At 43.4% G+C, this 19593-nt stretch overlaps 1 protein-coding gene across 1 annotated transcript in view; it reads left to right on the top strand.

Annotated features, from left to right (window-relative positions):
- Window positions 1-19593, top strand: part of SLCO5A1 (solute carrier organic anion transporter family member 5A1) — a 261323-nt gene that overhangs the window by 180168 nt on the left and 61562 nt on the right. Inside the window, exon 6 of the mRNA XM_029591445.1 lies at window positions 13899-14097. Within this exon, the coding sequence (XP_029447305.1) occupies window positions 13899-14097 (199 nt within the window). The remainder of the gene's footprint in view (window positions 1-13898; window positions 14098-19593) is intronic.

The raw sequence follows: 19593 nt of genomic DNA, 5'->3' as shown, positions 1-19593 counted from the left end.
GGATCAATCTGTCCTGAAAATCTGCAGCTAGTTGGCAACCCTAAGCATACAGTTCCAGCAGGGTTGGTGCCATGGAAGCAATTGAAGGAAAAACTGTTGGTGCGATTGACACACAAAGACCTGGTGCCATCAATGCATGGAGCCTCATCACCATCGATGCAGAAATAGAAAAATTGAGCTAATTTTATGCCTCGGTCTTTACAGAGGAGGATGTTGGAAATGTAATCTGCTTTGAAGTGGCTGAAAGGTGGAATATAAATAAAAAATGTAAAAAATATATTAAAAAATAAGATAACATACCTACACCTGAAAAATATTTTAATGGTGGAGATTCTGAGCAACTAAAACAAATATCTGTGATAAAGAAGGATGTAATAGAACAGCTTAACAAACTAAAGAGTAACAAATCACCTGGAGTGAATGATATTCACCCTAGAGTTCTAAAAGAATGAAAACATGAAATTGCTAACCTGTTGCTAATAATCTGTAATCTATCATTTAAAACAGCCATGGTTCCTGAAGATTGAAAAGTGACCAGTGAATGCCAATTTTTAAAAAGGGCTCCAGCGGTAACCCAAGAAACTATAGACCAGTGAGCCTGATGTTGGTGCCTTACAAAATGGTAGAATTCATTCTTAAAAACAAAATCACTGGCCATATAGATAGACATGGTTTAATGGGGAAGAGTCAACATAGTTTTAGCAAGGGAAAGTCTTATTTTACCAATCTTTTAGAATTTTTTGAAGATGTAAATAAACATGTAGAGGTCCATATTCAGCTTCTGTGTGGCTTCTAGTTAGCCAGATAAAGTTATCCAGCTAACTAGAGTGGTATATTCAACAGTGCATCCGCGCCACTAAATATACCTAACTATCCTAAAGTTAGCTGGATAAATTTACCCAGCTAACTTTAGGACAGCTCTACAAGATGTCTAGAGTTAGCAGATAAATTATGCGGCTAACTCTGAATATATTAGAGTTAGCCAGATAACTTATCTGGCAAACTCAGCTTCTCCCCAGGATTCCTCTGGATCACCCCTGGAATGCTCCTCCCTTTTCCAGCCAAATTCTAGCCTTACAAATAGTTATCCAGCTAGAATTTAGCCATATAAGTGGCCAAATTTTCATTTAGCCGGATAACTTCTTAGTTATCTGGCTAAATGCATTTGAATATGGACCTTGCAGATAAGGTAAGCCAATTGATACATGTATTTGGATTTTCAGAAGACATTTCACAAGGTTTCCCATGAAAGGCTCCTCAGGGATAAGAGGCAGTGTTCTGTTGTGGACTGGTAACTGGATAAAAGGCTGGAAACAGGATAGGACTAAATGCTTATTTTTCCAAAAGAAGAAAGATCATTCATGGAATACACAGTTATCAGTACTGGGACTTTTGCTGTGTAATATATTCATAAATTATCTGGCAAAGGGAACAGCGAGTAAGATGATCAAATTTACATGTGACACAAAATTATTCAAATTTGTTAAAATGACAGCAAATTTCAAGGAACTGCAGAAAGACCTTGTGAGACAATAAGTTTATCTGGCTAACTTTAGGATAGCCCTATGGGCTGCCTAGACTTAGGCAGATAAGTTATCTGACTAATCGACTCCTCTCCAGAGCACCCTTGCCCTACCCACCACTTAGCCAGCTAACTAGTTAGTCTGATGGCTAGTTATCCAGCTAAGTGGCAACTGTTCAGCGGGGCCAGATATTCACCACCGCTGCTTAGCCAAATAAGTTCTAACTTTTCTGGCTAAGTAATGGTGAATATCACCCTCCTAAACTCTACCATGCTAATAGTTATGTTTTTGTTTAGGGATCTATATGGAAACACTCAAATAGGTATGGAACTGACAAAATTCTGGTCTAAAGGCAGCAAATCTATCATTTACCTAAAAGGAGGCATTCTCATTGGTTAAGCTGTACTCAGTCTGTTATCATTCCTCAGTTGCAGTTATCCCTCTCCCTTAGCAGGGGTTCATTATATATCTCTCCCTCTTTAACAAGTGTTTGACTTTAAACACAAAAACACAAGTAAATGTAATTGTATTCATTGAAACCAATTGAGATTCTAGAAATTCAAATCCATGATTGTGAGGAAATATTTTAGCTATGACTAGAACCAGCAAACTTTTTGTCTACATCAGGGATGTCCAAGTACATTCATCAAGAGCCACAAATTGGTCTGGATTTCAGAATATCCACAATAAATATGCATGAGATAGATTTGCATGGAAATATATCTCATGCATATTTATTATGGGTATCTTGAAAAGCAGACCTGTTTGTGGCTCTTAAGGACTGGAGTTGGCTACCTCTGATCTAGAGGCAGCAAATCCATCAATCAGCGAAAAGGTGAACTTCATATTGCTTAAGCCAAGCCATAGAACATAGTTGAGCAATTTGGTCTTTGAGGGCTGCAAACTGTATGCATAAAGTAGATTTGCATACAACTGAAGCAGTGTGCATGCAAATGTCTCTCATGCATATTTATTAGGATATCCTGAAAACCAACTGGTTTCAGTCCTCGAGGACTGGAATTGTCCAACCCTGCTGTAGAAACTCTGTTATCTTTTTTCAGCTGTCCTCATTTCGCACATCTAGAGGTGAACCTTTACAAAATCTGGCAGGACTTTTGTTGAAATTATCCAACAAAAGTTGGATGTACATGTCGGACTTATTCTGTGCCTGCGTATTAGTAATATTTACTTTGGAAATCATTTTTTACACAATAAAGTTAATTTCTTTAAGGAGCTCTGACAGATTTAGACCTGAATTTTCATTATGTACTCAGTTGGCTTGTTTTATAATTTAGTTTGAGAAAGAAACATTTTTAAGAAGCAGAACTCATTCTTTGACTAGTTATCTTCCTTATTATTTTTCTGTTTATCAGTTAGATAGCTTCGCGTGACAATGGGAAGGATAGAATGAACCTGTTTAAAATAGCAGCACACAGAACATATGTTGCGCCGGGAGGTGGACCCTTGGCCTGGTGCCGGATTGGTAGGCTCCCTGGTCAGACCCAGAGAGCGCCTGCCACCAGGAGGCGGAGCTCAGGAGGATACCGAGGCTAGCTGGAGCTTCACCAATAGCAACCCAGGGTTCCCTCGGGTTGAGCCCTTGGTTACCCGGGCCGCCTGGTCTTAGGTGGGCCTCGCAGGATCTCCGAGAGATAAAGTTCAGGGGTATGCCCACCACGAACAAGGGTGCACGGTCTATGTTCAGGCTAGGAAGTCCGGGAGCCAGAGAAAGCCAGAACAGAGTCTCTGAATGAAGAGCGAGGATCAAGGCCAGAATCAAGGATAGCGTGGTCAGCCAAAGCAAGGGTTAATACCAGTGGTCAGTCCAAGGATGCTCAGTCAGGCAAAGGTCAAGTTCCAGGCGGCGGTCAGACATGGTCAGTGGACAGGCAGAGCTCAGTTCCAGGCAGCGTGCAGATGTGGTCAAGGAAACAGGCAGAGTTCAGTATTGAGAAGACAGTCCGAATGGTACTACCTGGGGAGACGAAGGAACAGAAGGACGCTGGAACAGGAGACTGGAACAAGTCACTGGAACAGGAAGGCAAACTAGCTATCACAGCATGATCGACCCGATTGCCAAGACAAGGAAGTGGGGTCAGACCACTTCCTTATAAGCAGCGATCAATCAGGGCACGCCGGGGAGCTGGGTTCTGCCTCTGGCCCTTTAAGAGGCCGGGTGGGGCCGCCGCCACGGTGCCCCACTGTGAGGCCTGGTCTGGAGCAGGAGCGCAGGGAGACCAGAGACGTCGCAAACTAGGTGGCCGTGGAGGGGACGTGCCCGGAACTGGTAGAAGGCATAGCGAGGTGAGCAGGCCCAGCTGCGGAGCGCATGCGGCCAGGAAGCTCAACAACATATAGATTTCTTTTTAAGTACAAAGCAATCTAATATTTTTTAGCATCTAGAAAATGTTTCAAAATACATACAATAAACAGTAATACCCACGCTCTGTATATTAAAAATGTTACTACTTATTTTTAATTCTATTAGCTGTAGCCCTACTGTACTCCTGAATCCCCTATAGACATCATAAATTTCCTCATATGAAAACCCAGTGTAACATTACTGTTTCTTCACTGATGACAAAGGGTGTTAACTATCACAAGCTAGTCACTGATGAATTAAGTTAATTCAATAAAAATCCAACAAACAACTTGTTTGTTGACCCTTATTTCTGCATATCTGTATGATGTCATTGGTGGTATTTTATAGGGATGTGCAGAAGAAAAAAATTCATTTCGGTTCATTTATTTATTTCGTTGGGACCCCAATTCATTTCTTTAGTTTCAAAGCAAAAAAAAAAAATTCGTTTATTAGTTTGATTCGTTTTTCGTTCACTATTAAAGTCAATGGGGGAGGTATTGCAGCCTATTTTTGGCTGCAGAATTGGGGGTTTCTTATCAATTTGGATGAAACTTCTGGGAAACAATCATAACAAGGGCAAAAGAGCTCCAAGGTTCTTAGACTGTGGCAAAGTGGCACCAAAGTGGCATCAATAGCCTAAGGCACTGTAAAGGGGCAAAGGGGTACCAGGAGTGGCAAGAGTGCTTTAACAGAGGTGCAAAGCAGCAGGGAGAATGTAAAAAAAAACCCCACAGCTTCAAAAGAGGGCACCGATAACAGTTGCATGAACCCTTGAAGGTAGCACGAGAGGCAAAGTGGCATGACAAGTGGCATCACCACCCTACAGCACAATGAAGGGGGAACATAGCAAGCAGAAAAGGTGTCAGAAAAAACCCCAAGGCGCTGATAAAGCACCAATACACTGAGGAACCATGATAGTGGCAAAAACACCACAAGGAGTAGAGTCGTCTGAAGTCTGGTGTATGATAGCAAGGCAGAGTGGCAGAAAGTTGATAGGGACAAGGCAGGCAGGCACAGAGGAGGTAGAGTCAGGTCCCTCTGGTGCTGATAGGGACAAGGCAGGCAGGCACAGAGGAAGTAGAGTCAGGTCCCTCTGGTGCTGATAGGGGCAAGACAGGCAGGCACAGAGGAGGTAGAGTCAGGTCCCTCTGGTGCTGATAGGGGCAAGACAGGCAGGCACAGAGGAGGTAGAGTCAGGTCCCTCTGGTGCTGATAGGGGCAAGACAGGCAGGCACAGAGGAGGTAGAGTCAGGTCCCTCTGGTGCTGATAGGGGCAAGACAGGCAGGCACAGAGGAGGTAGAGTCAGGTCCCTCTGGTGCTGATAGGGGCAAGACAGGCAGACACAGAGGAGGTAGAGTCAGGTCCCTCTGGTGCTGATAGGGGCAAGACAGGCAGGCACAGAGGAGGTAGAGTCAGGTCCCTCTGGTGCTGATAGGGGCAAGACAGGCAGACACAGAGGAGGTAGAGTCAGGTCCCTCTGGTGCTGATAGGGGCAAGACAGGCAGGCACAGAGGAGGTAGAGACAGGTCCCTCTGGTGCTGATAGGGGCAAGACAGGCAGGCACAGAGGAGGTAGAGTCAGGTCCCTCTGGTGCTGATAGGGGCAAGACAGGCAGGCACAGAGGAGGTAGAGTCAGGTCCCTCTGGTGCTGATAGGGGCAAGACAGGCAGGCACAGAGGAGGTAGAGTCAGGTCCCTCTGGTGTTGATAGGGGCAAGACAGGCAGGCACAGAGGAGGTAGAGTCAGGTCCCTCTGGTGCTGATAGGGGCAAGACAGGCAGGCACAGAGGAGGTAGAGTCAGGTCCCTCTGGTGTTGATAGGGGCAAGACAGGCAGGCACAGAGGAGGTAGAGTCAGGTCCCTCTGGTGTTGATAGGGGCAAGACAGGCAGGCACAGAGGAGGTAGAGTCAGGTCCCTCTGGTGCTGATAGGGGCAAGACAGGCAGGCACAGAGGAGGTAGAGTCAGGTCCCTCTGGTGTTGATAGGGGCAAGACAGGCAGGCACAGAGGAGGTAGAGTCAGGTCCCTCTGGTGTTGATAGGGGCAAGACAGGCAGGCACAGAGGAGGTAGAGTCAGGTCCCTCTGGTGCTGATAGGGGCAAGACAGGCAGGCACAGAGGAGGTAGAGTCAGGTCCCTCTGGTGCTGATAGGGGCAAGACAGGCAGGCACAGAGGAGGTAGAGTCAGGTCCCTCTGGTGCTGATAGGGGCAAGACAGGCAGGCACAGAGGAGGTAGAGTCAGGTCCCTCTGGTGCTGATAGGGGCAAGACAGGCAGGCACAGAGGAAGTAGAGTCAGGTCCCTCTGGTGTTGATAGGGGCAAAACAGGCAGACACAGTGGAAGAAAACAGGCCCCTCTGGTGTTGATAGGGGCAAGACAGGCAGGCAGACAGGCACAGTGGAGGTAGAGTCAGGTCCCTTTGGTGTTGATAGGGGCAAGACAGGCAGGCACAGTGGAGGTAGTCAGGTCCCTCTGATGTTGATAGGGACAAGGCAGGCAGGCACAGTGGAAGTAGACAGGCCCCACTGGTGTTGATAGGGGCAAGTCAGGCAGGCACAGTGGAGGTAGTCAGGTCCCTCTGGTGTTGACAGGGGCAAGACAGGCAGGCACAGTGGAGGTAGAGTCAGGCCCCTCTGGTGTTGATAGGGGCAAGACAGGCAGGCACAGTGGAGGTAGTCAGGTCCCTCTGGTGTTGACAGGGGCAAGACAGGCAGGCACAGTGGAGGTAGAGTCAGGCCCCACTGGTGTTGATAGGGGCAAGACAGGCAGGCACAGTGGAGGTAGTCAGGTCCCTCTAGTGTTGATAGGGGCAAGACAGGCAGGCACAGTGGAAGTAGACAGGCCCCTCTGGTGTTGATAGGGGCAAAACAGGCAGACACAGTGGAGGTAGTCAGGTCCCTCTGATGTTGATAGGGACAAGACAGGCAGGCACAGTGGAGGTAGTCAGGTCCCTCTGGTGTTGACAGGGGCAAGACAGGCAGGCACAGTGGAGGTAGTCAGGTTCCTCTGATGTTGATAGGGACAAGACAGGCAGGCACAGTGGAGGTAGTCAGGTCCCTCTAGTGTTGATAGGGGAAGACAGGCAGGCACAGTGGAAGTAGACAGGCCCCTCTGGTGTTGATAGGGGCAAAACAGGCAGACACAGTGGAGGTAGTCAGGTCCCTCTGGTGGTGATAGGGGCAAAACAGGCATTAAGACATGATAAATATCATTGTATAGACCTTTGGGGTCATATGGCTGACTACCATTTTACATTTGATTGAATGTTTTTAGAGTGTGAATGAGTGAGTGCGTGGGTTTATATTTTAGGACACATTTCGTAAATTATTTTTGAAATTTGAGATAATAAAATTGTATGCTTTTCTCTTACAAATTGTGTGGTTATATATATATAGAGAAAGTGGTTCTATTTCTCCCACTGTGTATACCTGATACGGTTACCGAGTATATTTAGGGTGTTAATCATGGAGGAATCCATGCTAAGTTTTTCAGTCCAGGCTGCTAAAGATATTTTGTCAGGCTTAAGATTATTGGATACAGAGACGCCCGAGCCTGCGATTGAAGGAGATTGGGATTCATACATGAAACTTTGTAAAAAATTAGTTAGAATGGAGCTACATGCGAAAACACTGTCAGAATATTGCCATGTGAAGCGCATTCCGCGTGGCTTAAGGATGAACAAGGAACCATCTTTCTATGCGGGTAATGATACATTTGTGACAAAATGGAATGCCATTTTGAGCAAATGTTCCTACGATTTAATGTTGCTTACAATCTCTTTTATTAAAGAGGAGGTGTCTGAAATAAAAGAATGCATTTCTAAGGAAATGCAAATTATAGCTAGCTCATGCCCAGTAGAGACATACGATGCACAACTTGTGGACTATCAGAAACAACTTGCTGCTTTCAGTAATGAGATAAAAAAGGTCAAATTGAGCAAATTTTACAGAGATGAGAGAGACTATTCGCAGGGTTATGTTTACTCATGGATGCAGAAAGGGAAGAAGCATATTAATAGATCACGCTCTGGTTTCTCATCATCAGGAGATTCTTCTGATGATGATAAACCATTAGATGAGGTATCAGCTAAGCGAGTTACATTTAAACCTGAACTAGATGAGGGATCGATTCCAGAGGGTGGGAATCAAAGGGTACCTTTTTAAAGGTCTCAAATAAAACAATCTCAAACAGATACAGGTCAGAAAATCCTGCAAAAGGGGTCTTACAGCCATTACAGGAGATATTGAAGGACAATAAGAACCAGGGGGATTGTGTTGGATTAGTTTTTAATATTTCAGCTAAACAGTTAACCCCAGAAATGTGGTCAGTATTGAATAAAGGCCTTACATTTGTGCCATCTGAGAGACACGATCCATTTTTCACTAGAGTTGAATTACAAAAATTCTTTAGACGGATTAAGCTAAGAGAATTTTTTGGTATACCCTTGGGTGAGCCTGTAACTCGTAACCAATTGTATAGAGCCTCTAAATGGATGCCCCCTACTCCTCCTCATCCTCTCTGGTGCAGCTGCCACCCCTCCAGCATGCCTCTGATGCATGATAGAATATTGGCAGAGGTATGGGCCTCATCTGTCAGGTGTGTGTGCAGTAAAGCCCACCTGAACCCTGATACTTGGTCACTAATAGAGCTGCCGCCCTCCCCTGCCTCAGCCAGGTCCCACCAGTGTGCTGTCAGGGAGAGGTAAGAGTGTGAAGTATTCATGGGGGTCCATATATCACAGGTGAAATGCACACTCCCCTCTGCCTTAGCTAGCAGTGCCTGGATTCTACTGCAACACTGGTTGTACAGGCCGTGGATGGCCTTTCTGCTAAATGTGGTTCTGGAGGGGACTTTGTAATTTGGAGCTAAGACCTGCAGCAAACGCTTGAAACCCACATTCTCCACTACCTGCAGGAGCTGGTCATCAAGGGCAATCATATTCCTGATGCTCCTGGTTACAACTTTTGAGGCTGCCTGCCTCCTTCCCCATGATAGTTCTACTGAACACCACTGCATTTCCTCCATGGTGGGTTGTCGCTTCTGACGCATGGCAGGGGGCTGCTGGCCTGACACCTGACTGCTGGAAGGGGCTGAGGGTGTGGGAAGACTCTGCTCCTTTTTGATCACTTTATGCTGCCTGGAAAAGGGGGTCCCCTGACTGGTACTGCCACCATCCCCAGATGTCAGTACTGATGGATGTTACTTCTACATATGATGCATCATTCCAGAATTAGTTAGATAGCCCACTTGCTTGCCTCTACTAATATCCCTGGCACAGTAATTACACTGAGCAAATTGCGGGTCCTCCCTAACTTTAAAGTGGCTCCAGATCACAGATTTCTTTCGTGATCCTTTCTCTATAGCCTTCGGGGTGGATGCTGGCACTCGAGTTGAAGTAGTGGGTGCACCCTGAGAAGCAATGCCAGGGGCATCAGTCACACTCTCTGCCTGCACTGACTGCTTTTCCTCATCATCATCACCAATTTGAGTTTCCTGTCTCTCCTCCAGCACTGAAGTGGAGGCTAAAATGGAATTACCTAATCCTCCTAAACCTTCTTTCAGCTATTATGTCTTCCATTTCTGATGAAGGGAATCCTATACAAGATGATTCTTCATCGGAATCAGAAGCAAACAGTGACTGCACTACATCGTCAATGCTAACTAGAGTATGCAGTCGCACTGCTGCTTTTAGGTCTCGCTCTTTTGCCTTCTCCACTACCCCAACTGCCTTGAATGGCTCAACCTCCTCTTCCCTCACCTCCAAAACAGGGTCAGAAACAGGTGGTGGCGGTGCATCATCTTTAAATTTAATTTTTTTTCTGGCTGGAACTGCCTGCCCCTCCAGAGATTTTGGATTGGAACAGGTCCCTTTTTAACTTTAATGGGGGACTGCCTCTTGAAGTGCCTCCTCTGCCAGTGCCTCCTCTGCTAGTGCCAATCACTCGACGTGTACCTTTCCCTGACATCATGGATTTTAATATCACTGCCTACTGGGGATTTGTATTAAAAGGATTATTTCTTGGTTGTACTGAACACCACTGTACCAATATGTGTGAGTGTGGAAAACTACACACAGACACACAGTGCAGTGTCTTGCTGTACACTACAACTGAGACTGCTCTATGTGCACAAAAACAGATAAAACACTAGAAGCCTCAGCCTGACTACTCCTGCTGTGAGTCTGCAAGCACAATTCCTACAGTACTCACTGTGATGCTGCTTGTAGTTGAAAAATACCCACTGCCAGACAGCCACTGCAGCTCTCACACTATCTCCCACCCACACCACCCAAACCCTGCCTGCAACCTACCCCACCAAGGGGGTAAGATCAGCAGCAAAATGCCACTGCTGGCAGCATATCTCAGTGGGTGAGACAGAGAGAAAAGTCTGAGTGCAGTAAAAAAAAAAAGCCTGGCTGCCTGGCACAGCAGCACAAAAGGACAAAAAATCTTTTTCAGCAATAGCTCTGATTTTCAGCAATTCAATAGGTAATTGAGACACTCTGAGAGAGCTCAATCAGCAAACAATCTTCTCAGATAGAACCCAAGAAGAAAGTGCACTGTGTTACACTTGCTGAAGGAAGAAAACCACCAGGATGAGCAGTGATTGGCTGAATTTAAAAAATGCTTCACTCTGATATGTTGGCATTCTGGTCTCCTTGCCAACCTGTCCAACCCACTCTATGACAGGGCTGTGAGGTCACTTATGACTCACAGGAAAGGGCTGGTTGCTATGGGCACTCCCACATGACCTTCTCCTATTTCAAAAGGCTGCTAAGAAAGCACTGTGAACTAAACGAATGAAACTAATATGAGATGTTTCATTCGTGGGGGATCGACATTCGTTTCGCGGTCCCACGAATGAAATGAATAGGGACCTTTTCGTTGCGGATATGACATTCATTGTAAACGAATGCACATCCCTAGCATTTTAGCCAATGTGCATCATTAGAATAAGTAAGTGTGAGATTTATGATTCTTTTTAATTTGGCTCTTCTCTTATCCCACTCTTTATTACTGCATCCTCCTCCAAAGTTGCTTTTTGTGATCTGCTCTCCCCCAGTATATTCTCCCTTAACCTGTTCTTTTTCCATCCCTCCTCCAGTCTCTCTTTTTCTTATCCTGCCCCCCCACTGTCCTACACTCTGCTCTAGTCTCTCTTCCTCACATTTCCTATTCATTCTCCTCCTTCTCCCTCTCTCATATAGTCTGCCATCCTTTTTCGTCCACTGTCTCCTGCCATCTCATCTCCAGTCTCTTCTCTTTATTTACTCAACCTCCTTACCCCCCAAAAACAGGCTTTTGGCGCTCACTACTTCAGTCAGGTTTTCAGCAATCACACTACATAAATCTGCTTGAATAAAATCCATCCCGGATTTCACTACACTAAGATGGTAACTTTAAAGTGGCGTGCAGATGCACATTGACACGTGTGCATCAGCGCATGCCCAGATATGCGACTATTAGATAATTTGCACACACATATGTGCACACATTATAAAATAGCAACAAACACAAAAGGTGGAATCGGTATAAAATGGACTTTATTGAATCTTGCCCAAGATTCAATAAAGTCCATTTTATATCGATTCCACCTTTTGTGTTTGTTGCTATTTTATAATGTGTGCACATATGTGTGCAAACACAGTTTCTGCGGCTGGGTGTATGCCCTGACTATTTTCTAATGTGGTCCAAGAAAACAAACCAGTAACTGATCCAAGATAGCTGATAGCAACAAACACAAAAGGTGGAATCGGTATAAAATGGACTTTATTGAATCTTGCCCAAGATTGAGGACTGGAATTGCCCACCCCTGCCCACCCCTTGCCCAAGATTGAGGACTGGAATTGCCCACCCCTGCTCTAGACCCTTTAAACTCTTCTGAAATGGCTGGGGTTTTTTTTAACTTACACCTTCTCCATAGCAGAAGTATACTTATGCAGCAGTGGACCTGGGTGTGTGCCAGCTCACATAAGTATATACATGCACATCTCTTGGCCACATCCCAGAACACTTATGCTTTGCCTAGACCATGCCCCTTTTTGAAATTGAGTGAGATGTGTGCACTGTGGTAGATATGCATGTGGGCGGCTTTTAAAATTCAGTTGGCACTTGCAAGCCTTATTTGTGCGCATATCCTCATAGATGGGCATAGCAGGCTTTTAAAATCTACCTCTTAGGGGGCAAAATTTCAAACTGTGCACAGGACTAAAAAGTCTGCAAGTATCCACAGAGTTTACACCAGTTTTCAAAGGAAAAAAGTCCCCTTTGAAAATTGTTTTGGAAAAAGTACATGTACATCTTCTATTTTTGCAGATACTTTTCCAAGGAAAATATATATATGCCTGCTTTTAAAACTCCAAAAGTACACATATAAGTACTTACTCCTACCTTGCCCCACCTCTAGGAATGCCACTCAGCTTTTTATGCACACTGTTCTATGTGCAAAAATGACTTTGAAAATTACAATCCCCATCGCTATCTTTGATAGACTTTTGAAGAATCAAATTAATTGTAATATATTATGTATAAACAAATAATGACAATTATGTATAAAAGTTAATTTGCTTGAGTATTGGATGTCTGTATTCTAAAACATTGAACTTTGCCCCTTACTATTTTGTCTACTGTGAAATATTGAATATGCTTTTAAGTGTAATTTTCTATATATAATTTGTTTGCTGGTGACTGTTGGCAACTCTGGTGTCTGCTAGCATATGTTTCTACCAACCACTAACTACCAAATTAGAAAATGAAAACCAAAACACTAGGTCTGAGGTCCAGGCCTTTGTCCAGCCCACCAAACCTGCTTCAGTGAGGGCTCCTCAGGCCCCCAAGAACCACCACCCACCAACCTTCCTGCATCCCCCAGGTCTTACCTGATTGTGGTTCCGCAGGGATTCTGGGGACAGGAACCATCCCCTTCGCTCCTGCCCCTCCTTCAACTTTGCAAAATGGTTACCGATCAACCCAAGTCCAGCAACAGCAGATTCTGCTATAAAAATAATGGTACCAGCCCTCGGTTTGACCAGCATTCATTATGCAAAGCCATAGGAGCGAGGCAGGAATGACGGGAGATGGCTCCTGCCCCAGAGAGATCCATGAACCCAAGATTGGGTAAGAGCTAAGGGTGGAAAGAGGTGGGTGAGGGGGTCTGGAGGAGAGCCTTGGCTGAAAAGAGTTTGGAAATGGAAGGGAGGGAGTCATTTCCTTGCATTTTTCAGCAGATTTTTTGTTGTTTGCTGTTTCTTATTTTTTGGGTAGTGGGAGAGAGGATACAGAGTGTGCTAAGCTAGGCTAGGCAGCAGGGGTGCTAGAGTTAGGTTAGGGAGGGTAGTTGAGAGTGTGCTGGGGCCAGACTGGGCAGGATAGAAGAGAGTGAAGGGGCAGGGGGTTATGGTGTGCTGGGGTCAGGCTGGGGAGGGGGTTAGAATGGGCTGGGGCAAAGAGTCAGGGTGTGATGGAATCAATCTAGAGAGGGGACCATAATGTGTTAGAATTATCCTGGGGAGATGGGCCAGAGTGTGCTAGAGTCAACCTGGGGTGTGTGGCAGAGGGTTCTAGAGCTGGGCCGGTGAGGGGGGAAAGGAGTGTTGGGGTTCAGCTGAGGAGAGTAATTCACAGTATGCTGGGGTAGAGCTAGGAAGGGGGTAAGAATATGCTGTGGTCTGGAATGTGCTGGGGTGAGCTTAGGGAGGGGAGCAGAGTGTTCTGGGGGTTAAACTGGAAAGAGGGGGGTCAGAGTGTGCTGGGTCTAATGAGGTAAGGAGGAAAGAGAGTGCTGAGGTAGAGCTGGGGAGGGGATTAGTATGCTAGGAACAGGCTGAGGACAAGCTGAGGAGAAGGGAAGGAAATGCTGATGTAGGGCTGAAGAGGATGGGAAGAGGACAGTAAATTGAGGACTCCAAGAAATTTCAATAGGTTTCAGCTAGTCTTAAACCATATAACCATATAGCTATATTAACTTGATAATATGCTTGACATATTTTCAATTTTACATTCTGTTGTTTTTAGGTGTAATTATTGTCCCAAGTGCTGGAATTGGTATTGTCCTAGGAGGTTACATTATTAAAAAGCTGAAACTTGGTGCAAGAGAGTCTGCCAAACTAGCCATGATTTGCAGTGGTGTTTCTTTGTTGTGCTTTTCAACACTTTTCATTGTTGGATGTGAAAGCATTAATCTGGGAGGTATCAATATACCTTATACAACAGGGGTAAGTACACTGAATATTATATTTTATGTCTTCTATTAGTAATGGAAAATATTCTCATTTTGAATACCTTGTGAACCTGAGCATTTTTTCTAGTGAACAGTTGAGGTTTCAAATGGTCCCATTCATTTAACGTTTTTGTTTATGTTATTAAAGAAATATGTACTTATTTCAGACTAACCCACAAAATAAATGTGTAAGATAACCTTTTCTGAAAACAAACAGTTCACAACTTATACATATTGGTCATATTACTAAGCTTGATGCTGAACAGACAAATTCTTCCAGAACATTTTGGAAAAGACAAAAATCTTTCACTACTCTTGTGCAGCAATTCCTGCTTTGTTTTTTAATTTTTGTCTGACAAGATTGCATAAGCCATTTGAAATGTTGTTTTTCCTCTTCTGCAGCACTACAGAGCCCGATATTTAAAAAACATTTAGCCGGATAGGTCAGATTTATTTAACTCAATGGTTCCGCTGAATATCCGGCTATGATCAGTGGATGCAGCTTAGCCGAATAAGCCAGATAACTCAAGGGCGGGGAATGGGTGGATCGGGGAGGAGTTGAGGTAGCCAGATAAGTTATCCAGTTAACTCCAATATTCAGACTCAGCGGGATAACTTATCCGGTCACTCTGGTCATGCCACAGGGCTGTCCTAAAGTTAGCAGGATAAACTTATCCAACTAACTTTAATATCCAGGTTATATTCAGCGGCGCTGCAGTGCTGCTGGATATTCCCGTTAAGTTAACCAAATACATTTATCTGGTTAACTTGCAGAGCTGCAGAGCAGCTGAATATGGATCCCCTAGTGTTTACAAAATATGTATTTTTATTTTGATCAGGTGGTTTGCTGAATTATCCCTAAATTGTCCTAGTTTGAGACTTTTTGGCAATTTGGAAGTTTAATTTTCTTTGTTGATCTTACTAAACTGGCCTGTGGTTTTTCTTCAGTATGGCTGCATTAGCAGGCCTCTCAGTCCAGCTTTTTTTTTTTTTTTAAGGAGAAAATATCTTTTTTTTTACTTCACCTTGTCAACTTTCCTCACAGTGTCCAAGAAGCAGCCAGCAACTAAGTTCTGTCCTAAGTGCAAACAGAAGATATCTATAACAAGATTATCTATAAATGTCTGGAACAAAGCTATGACAACTCTGGCTGTTACATCTGCACAAAAATATCACCCAGAGTAGTTCAGACCTGGGAAAATAGATTCTTATCCTTTTCTGCTGATAAAGTCAAATTCAGATCCTCAAAACTGATGTTGAAATCTTGACCTGAAAATCTTGGAACTGCACCAGTCATTTGTGGCCAGGTCTTTCATAGAGGCCCTCAACCTCTTCAGCTCCTCAGACCAAAGGAAAGACTCATGAGTTGAGAGAAATCTCACTCCTCCTGATTGAGCTGAGATCAGAACACTAAGTGCTTGAGCAAGGAACAAAAAAGAAGATGACACCATACCTTGATCAAAGGCATTGAAGGATTGATACATTTCTTTGACATGACTCTGAAAGCAAGAAGGTGCAGGAGTTTCTGCACTGTCCAAAGCATTTGCATCTAGAGGTGAATTCTGCCTCCCAGATATAGAAGCTGCTGCACTCATCTTCAAATTGTAGTCTGAAGCCTTCAACAGTGACTTGTAGACATCCATGAGGACATACACTCTTGTCCTAGGTCAACTCCAGTGCCTTCATTGGCATTCTTCAAGGCAAAATTAGCTAGGAGGACACTGAGGCATTCATTTGACACTTCAAGCACATTGAAGACCCAGCATTGAGCACCGTTATGCCCCTTAGTGTCAAGCAATACTTCTCTTGATGACTTGCCTTTTCACTGAGCATGTTGGTACTGACACAAATCTATTTCCCTGAACCTGCCTTGATGTTTTCTGTTCTGAGGCTGAGTTTGGAGCAAGAAGCCTCTCCTGCCCTTCACTTTCAGCCCAGACGTGGAAGGAGTTGAATTTTAGGCAACCAGGCCTGGTGCAGTTCCAGGTTTACATTTAGCCAGTCAGTCTGAGTAATCTAGGACTTGGATATCTTTCTGAGGAGTACTGTTCCAAAGAGAAATAGTCAACTGACCTCCCATTAGGGCCCTCTCCTCCACAGGCCAGAAATAAGTTTCCACCTGAAAACCTTTCCTTTCCATACTTTGTACAAAGCATGACTAAGGCATTCCCTTCTGAGGTTCAGGTTGAATGTGATCCCAGAGCACTTATTCTCAATGTTTTCAAGTACTTTTCTTTTTCTGAGATGTTAGTGGCAGTGCCCATCCACCTTCTCCTTAAAGATGAATGGAAGAGGATGTCCCTCTTCACAAAAGTGCTAATAGAGAGAAGATTGGAAACTATAGGCAGTTAGAAGTCCATAGAACATAAGACCATAATATTTACCATGCTAGGTCAAACCATAGTCCACTGAACCCAACATCTTGTCTCTGACAATGGTCAATCTGAGTCATCCGAAGAGCAGATCCATTCCATGCTTGTTCACTCCCTAGAATAATGAAGTATCTAGAATTTTAGAAAAATCCCACTCCTCCAAAGTGGACCTCAACTAACTACTAAAATAGGCAAAGTATCAGATTTGATAGTGCTCACAAACCGTAACCCACAGGCTCTTGCCCGCAATGGGATTCAACCAGCATCATTCATTTCAGCACATAGTTTACCTCATGCACTTTTCTAATTTATTAAAACCTCTTATGACTTTATTACAGAATTTTTTATTATGCTTTATACTGATAATTTTACTTAAAATATCTTCCTATGATTCAGAAACACTATATACTATTGTTTCCTAACTATACCTTCTTTATATTTTATGAAACATATACTTCAACTTTCCTCTTAAATACTGCTCTTTTTATCCTTCCGAACACCTTCTGACAACTGAAGTGCCCAAATCAATCCCAAATTTCCCAACATTGGCAATGTTTCGGTACTTGTCATGGCTGCTTCAGGGGAGCTGAAATAATCTGAAAAGGAGCACAAAACAAAACATCAGCAAATAAATTAAATCCACAAATCATACTCTGAAACAGTGGTCCCCAAACCTGTCCTGGAGGGCCACCAGCCAGTCGGGTTTTTGGGATATCCTCAATGAATATGCATGAGAGAAAATGTGCATGCACTGCCTCCATAACATGCAAATTTTCTCTCATGCATATTCATTGTGGATATCCCAAAAACCCGAATGGCTGGTAGCCCTCCAGGACAGGTTTGGGGACAACTGCTCTGAAACATAAACTAAAAGGCTAACCAGTGGTTATACTAAGCCTCACTTGGCTAATCAAACTGCTATGAAAATGGTGGACATAAGCTAACAGCGTCCCAGAATGCGCTAGTATTTTAGTCAACTCAAAACTTAGCTTGTACCAATAGGATGGTATCACATATAAACTGACCAGTCAATCTCTTTGTTTAGTCCTGAAGAATGAACCGCTTTTAAAAGTAAAATCCAACGTTACTCTACTTGCAATAACTGTAAGTTATGGTCCCCCCCTTGGGCATCTACCTTAATCTGCTCGAGAACAGTAAACCACAAATCCTCAAAAACATGTTTAAAAGCCATACAGTGCTCCACTAGTAGCGCTTCTAACTTTTCACAATGAATTGCACTACGATGTTCAACTCAATGGGTTTTGAGTGCCCTCATGATTTTTTCTATATGCAACAATTGACATGGACACCATATTATACAGACAAGTCATTTAGAAAGACAAGTGGTTTTCACCTTCAGTTTAAAGTCTTGCAATTTTTCAAAAGGTAAAGCCTTATTTGAATGTGATTGGGTGCACATGGAAGGCATCCTGGGCATGTTTTTAAATGCCTACAACAATCAGAAGATCATATTGCATACTTCAGACCTGGAGAGCCAAGGTGGGCCTCGACCTCAGAGGCATTGGACTCAATCAAATACTCCCGATCAATTACGGAAGGAACTGTAGTACTTAATTTGTCTCACAAGGTATTGTCCCCACATCATATTATTGTGCTTAATAAAAGACTGTCTTTTGTTTCTACAGTCCGGTTTTATCTCTTTGAAGTATTTAAACATTTCGAAAGGTTTATTCGGACTTTGCAATTACGCATGGTTTTTGACTCTAAGGAAGCTAGAAATCTATTTATTTATTTATTTAAGGCTTTTTTTATACCGATAATCGTTTGCACATCGTATCAGTTAACATGGAACAGAAGAACAGAAAAAAGTTACATGGAACAGCGGGTAGTATAAATTAATAAGGATCGTAATGTTTGCAATGAGTCTATGATAATTCCGCATTCGCGCTGGTGTCCTCTGGGGGCATCGTAAACATTACGATGAGGATCGTAATGTTTACGATGAGTCTATGGTAATTCCGCGTTCGCGCTGGTATCCTCCGGGGGCAGTTAATCCTTTGATTCAAACATTTTCTAAGCTGGTGTATAAAAATTTGCATACCATTAACCAACAACCGACTTTTATTTTAAACAACTTAACACGAAAAGAGAGGATGACTTTAATAGACTTACAAAATGATTCAGAAATAGTTATAAAAGTAGCAGATAAGGGAGGGGCAATAGTGATACTAACTAAAGAAATATATCAAGAAGAAGCTTTGCATCAATTAGCTGATCAGAGATTTTACAAAGTTCTCCCAGAAGACCCCAACACCAGCTTTGAAATCACGATAATTTGTTAAACTTGGATCTACAGCAGGAATGGCTCACTCAGAAGGGATTTCATTTTCCGATAGTTGATTTTCCCTCCATATTGGTTTTTTATCACCTTCCTAAAATGCATAAGTCTTTAAGCCGTCCTCCTAGCCAACCAATTATTTCAGCCAAGGTTTGCTGTTAGAACCTCTATCTATTTTTGTTGACATCTTTTTAAGGCCATTAGTACCTTTACTTGATTCCTATATTCGAGATTCGGGTGATATTATAAAAACTTTGCAGGATTATGATGGCTCTCTTCAAAATATATCTTTGGTTACATTATAAAAACTTTGCAGGATTATGATGGCTCTCTTCAAAATATATCTTTGGTTACAGTTGATATTGTAGCACTATATACTAACATTCCACAAGATTCGGCCTTAGATGTGATTAAAGTTCAGTTGTAAGCGGATAAATCTACCTGACATACTCCTGTTCATTGTTGCATTATCCTCTCTAGCTTTGAAGGAAAATTATTTTTTGTTTAATGATATTTTCTATCAGCAGATAGAAGGCACAGCAATGGGAGCCATGATTGCCCCGAGTATTGTCAGTTTATATGTTGGATCTTTCAAAAATAAATGGCTCCCCAGTGTCCTTTTCGATGTTTTATCTACTGTTGGAGGAGATTTATAGATGATATCCTTATTTTGTGGTCAGGAGGCCAGATTGTGTGTGAACAATTTATGGTGTGGTTAAATGTTTGTGATTCAAATTTAAAATTCACCTTCATGTATGGAGATGCCAGTGTATCCTTTTTGGACATTATCATTTCCATCAGGTGTGACTCTTTATTTTT

This window comes from Rhinatrema bivittatum, chromosome 2 (assembly GCF_901001135.1).
Source record: "Rhinatrema bivittatum chromosome 2, aRhiBiv1.1, whole genome shotgun sequence".
In the NCBI taxonomy this organism is placed as follows: domain Eukaryota; kingdom Metazoa; phylum Chordata; class Amphibia; order Gymnophiona; family Rhinatrematidae; genus Rhinatrema; species Rhinatrema bivittatum.
Note: the sequence above shows the minus strand (reverse complement) of the source record. Positions and strands in the feature narration are given on the sequence as shown.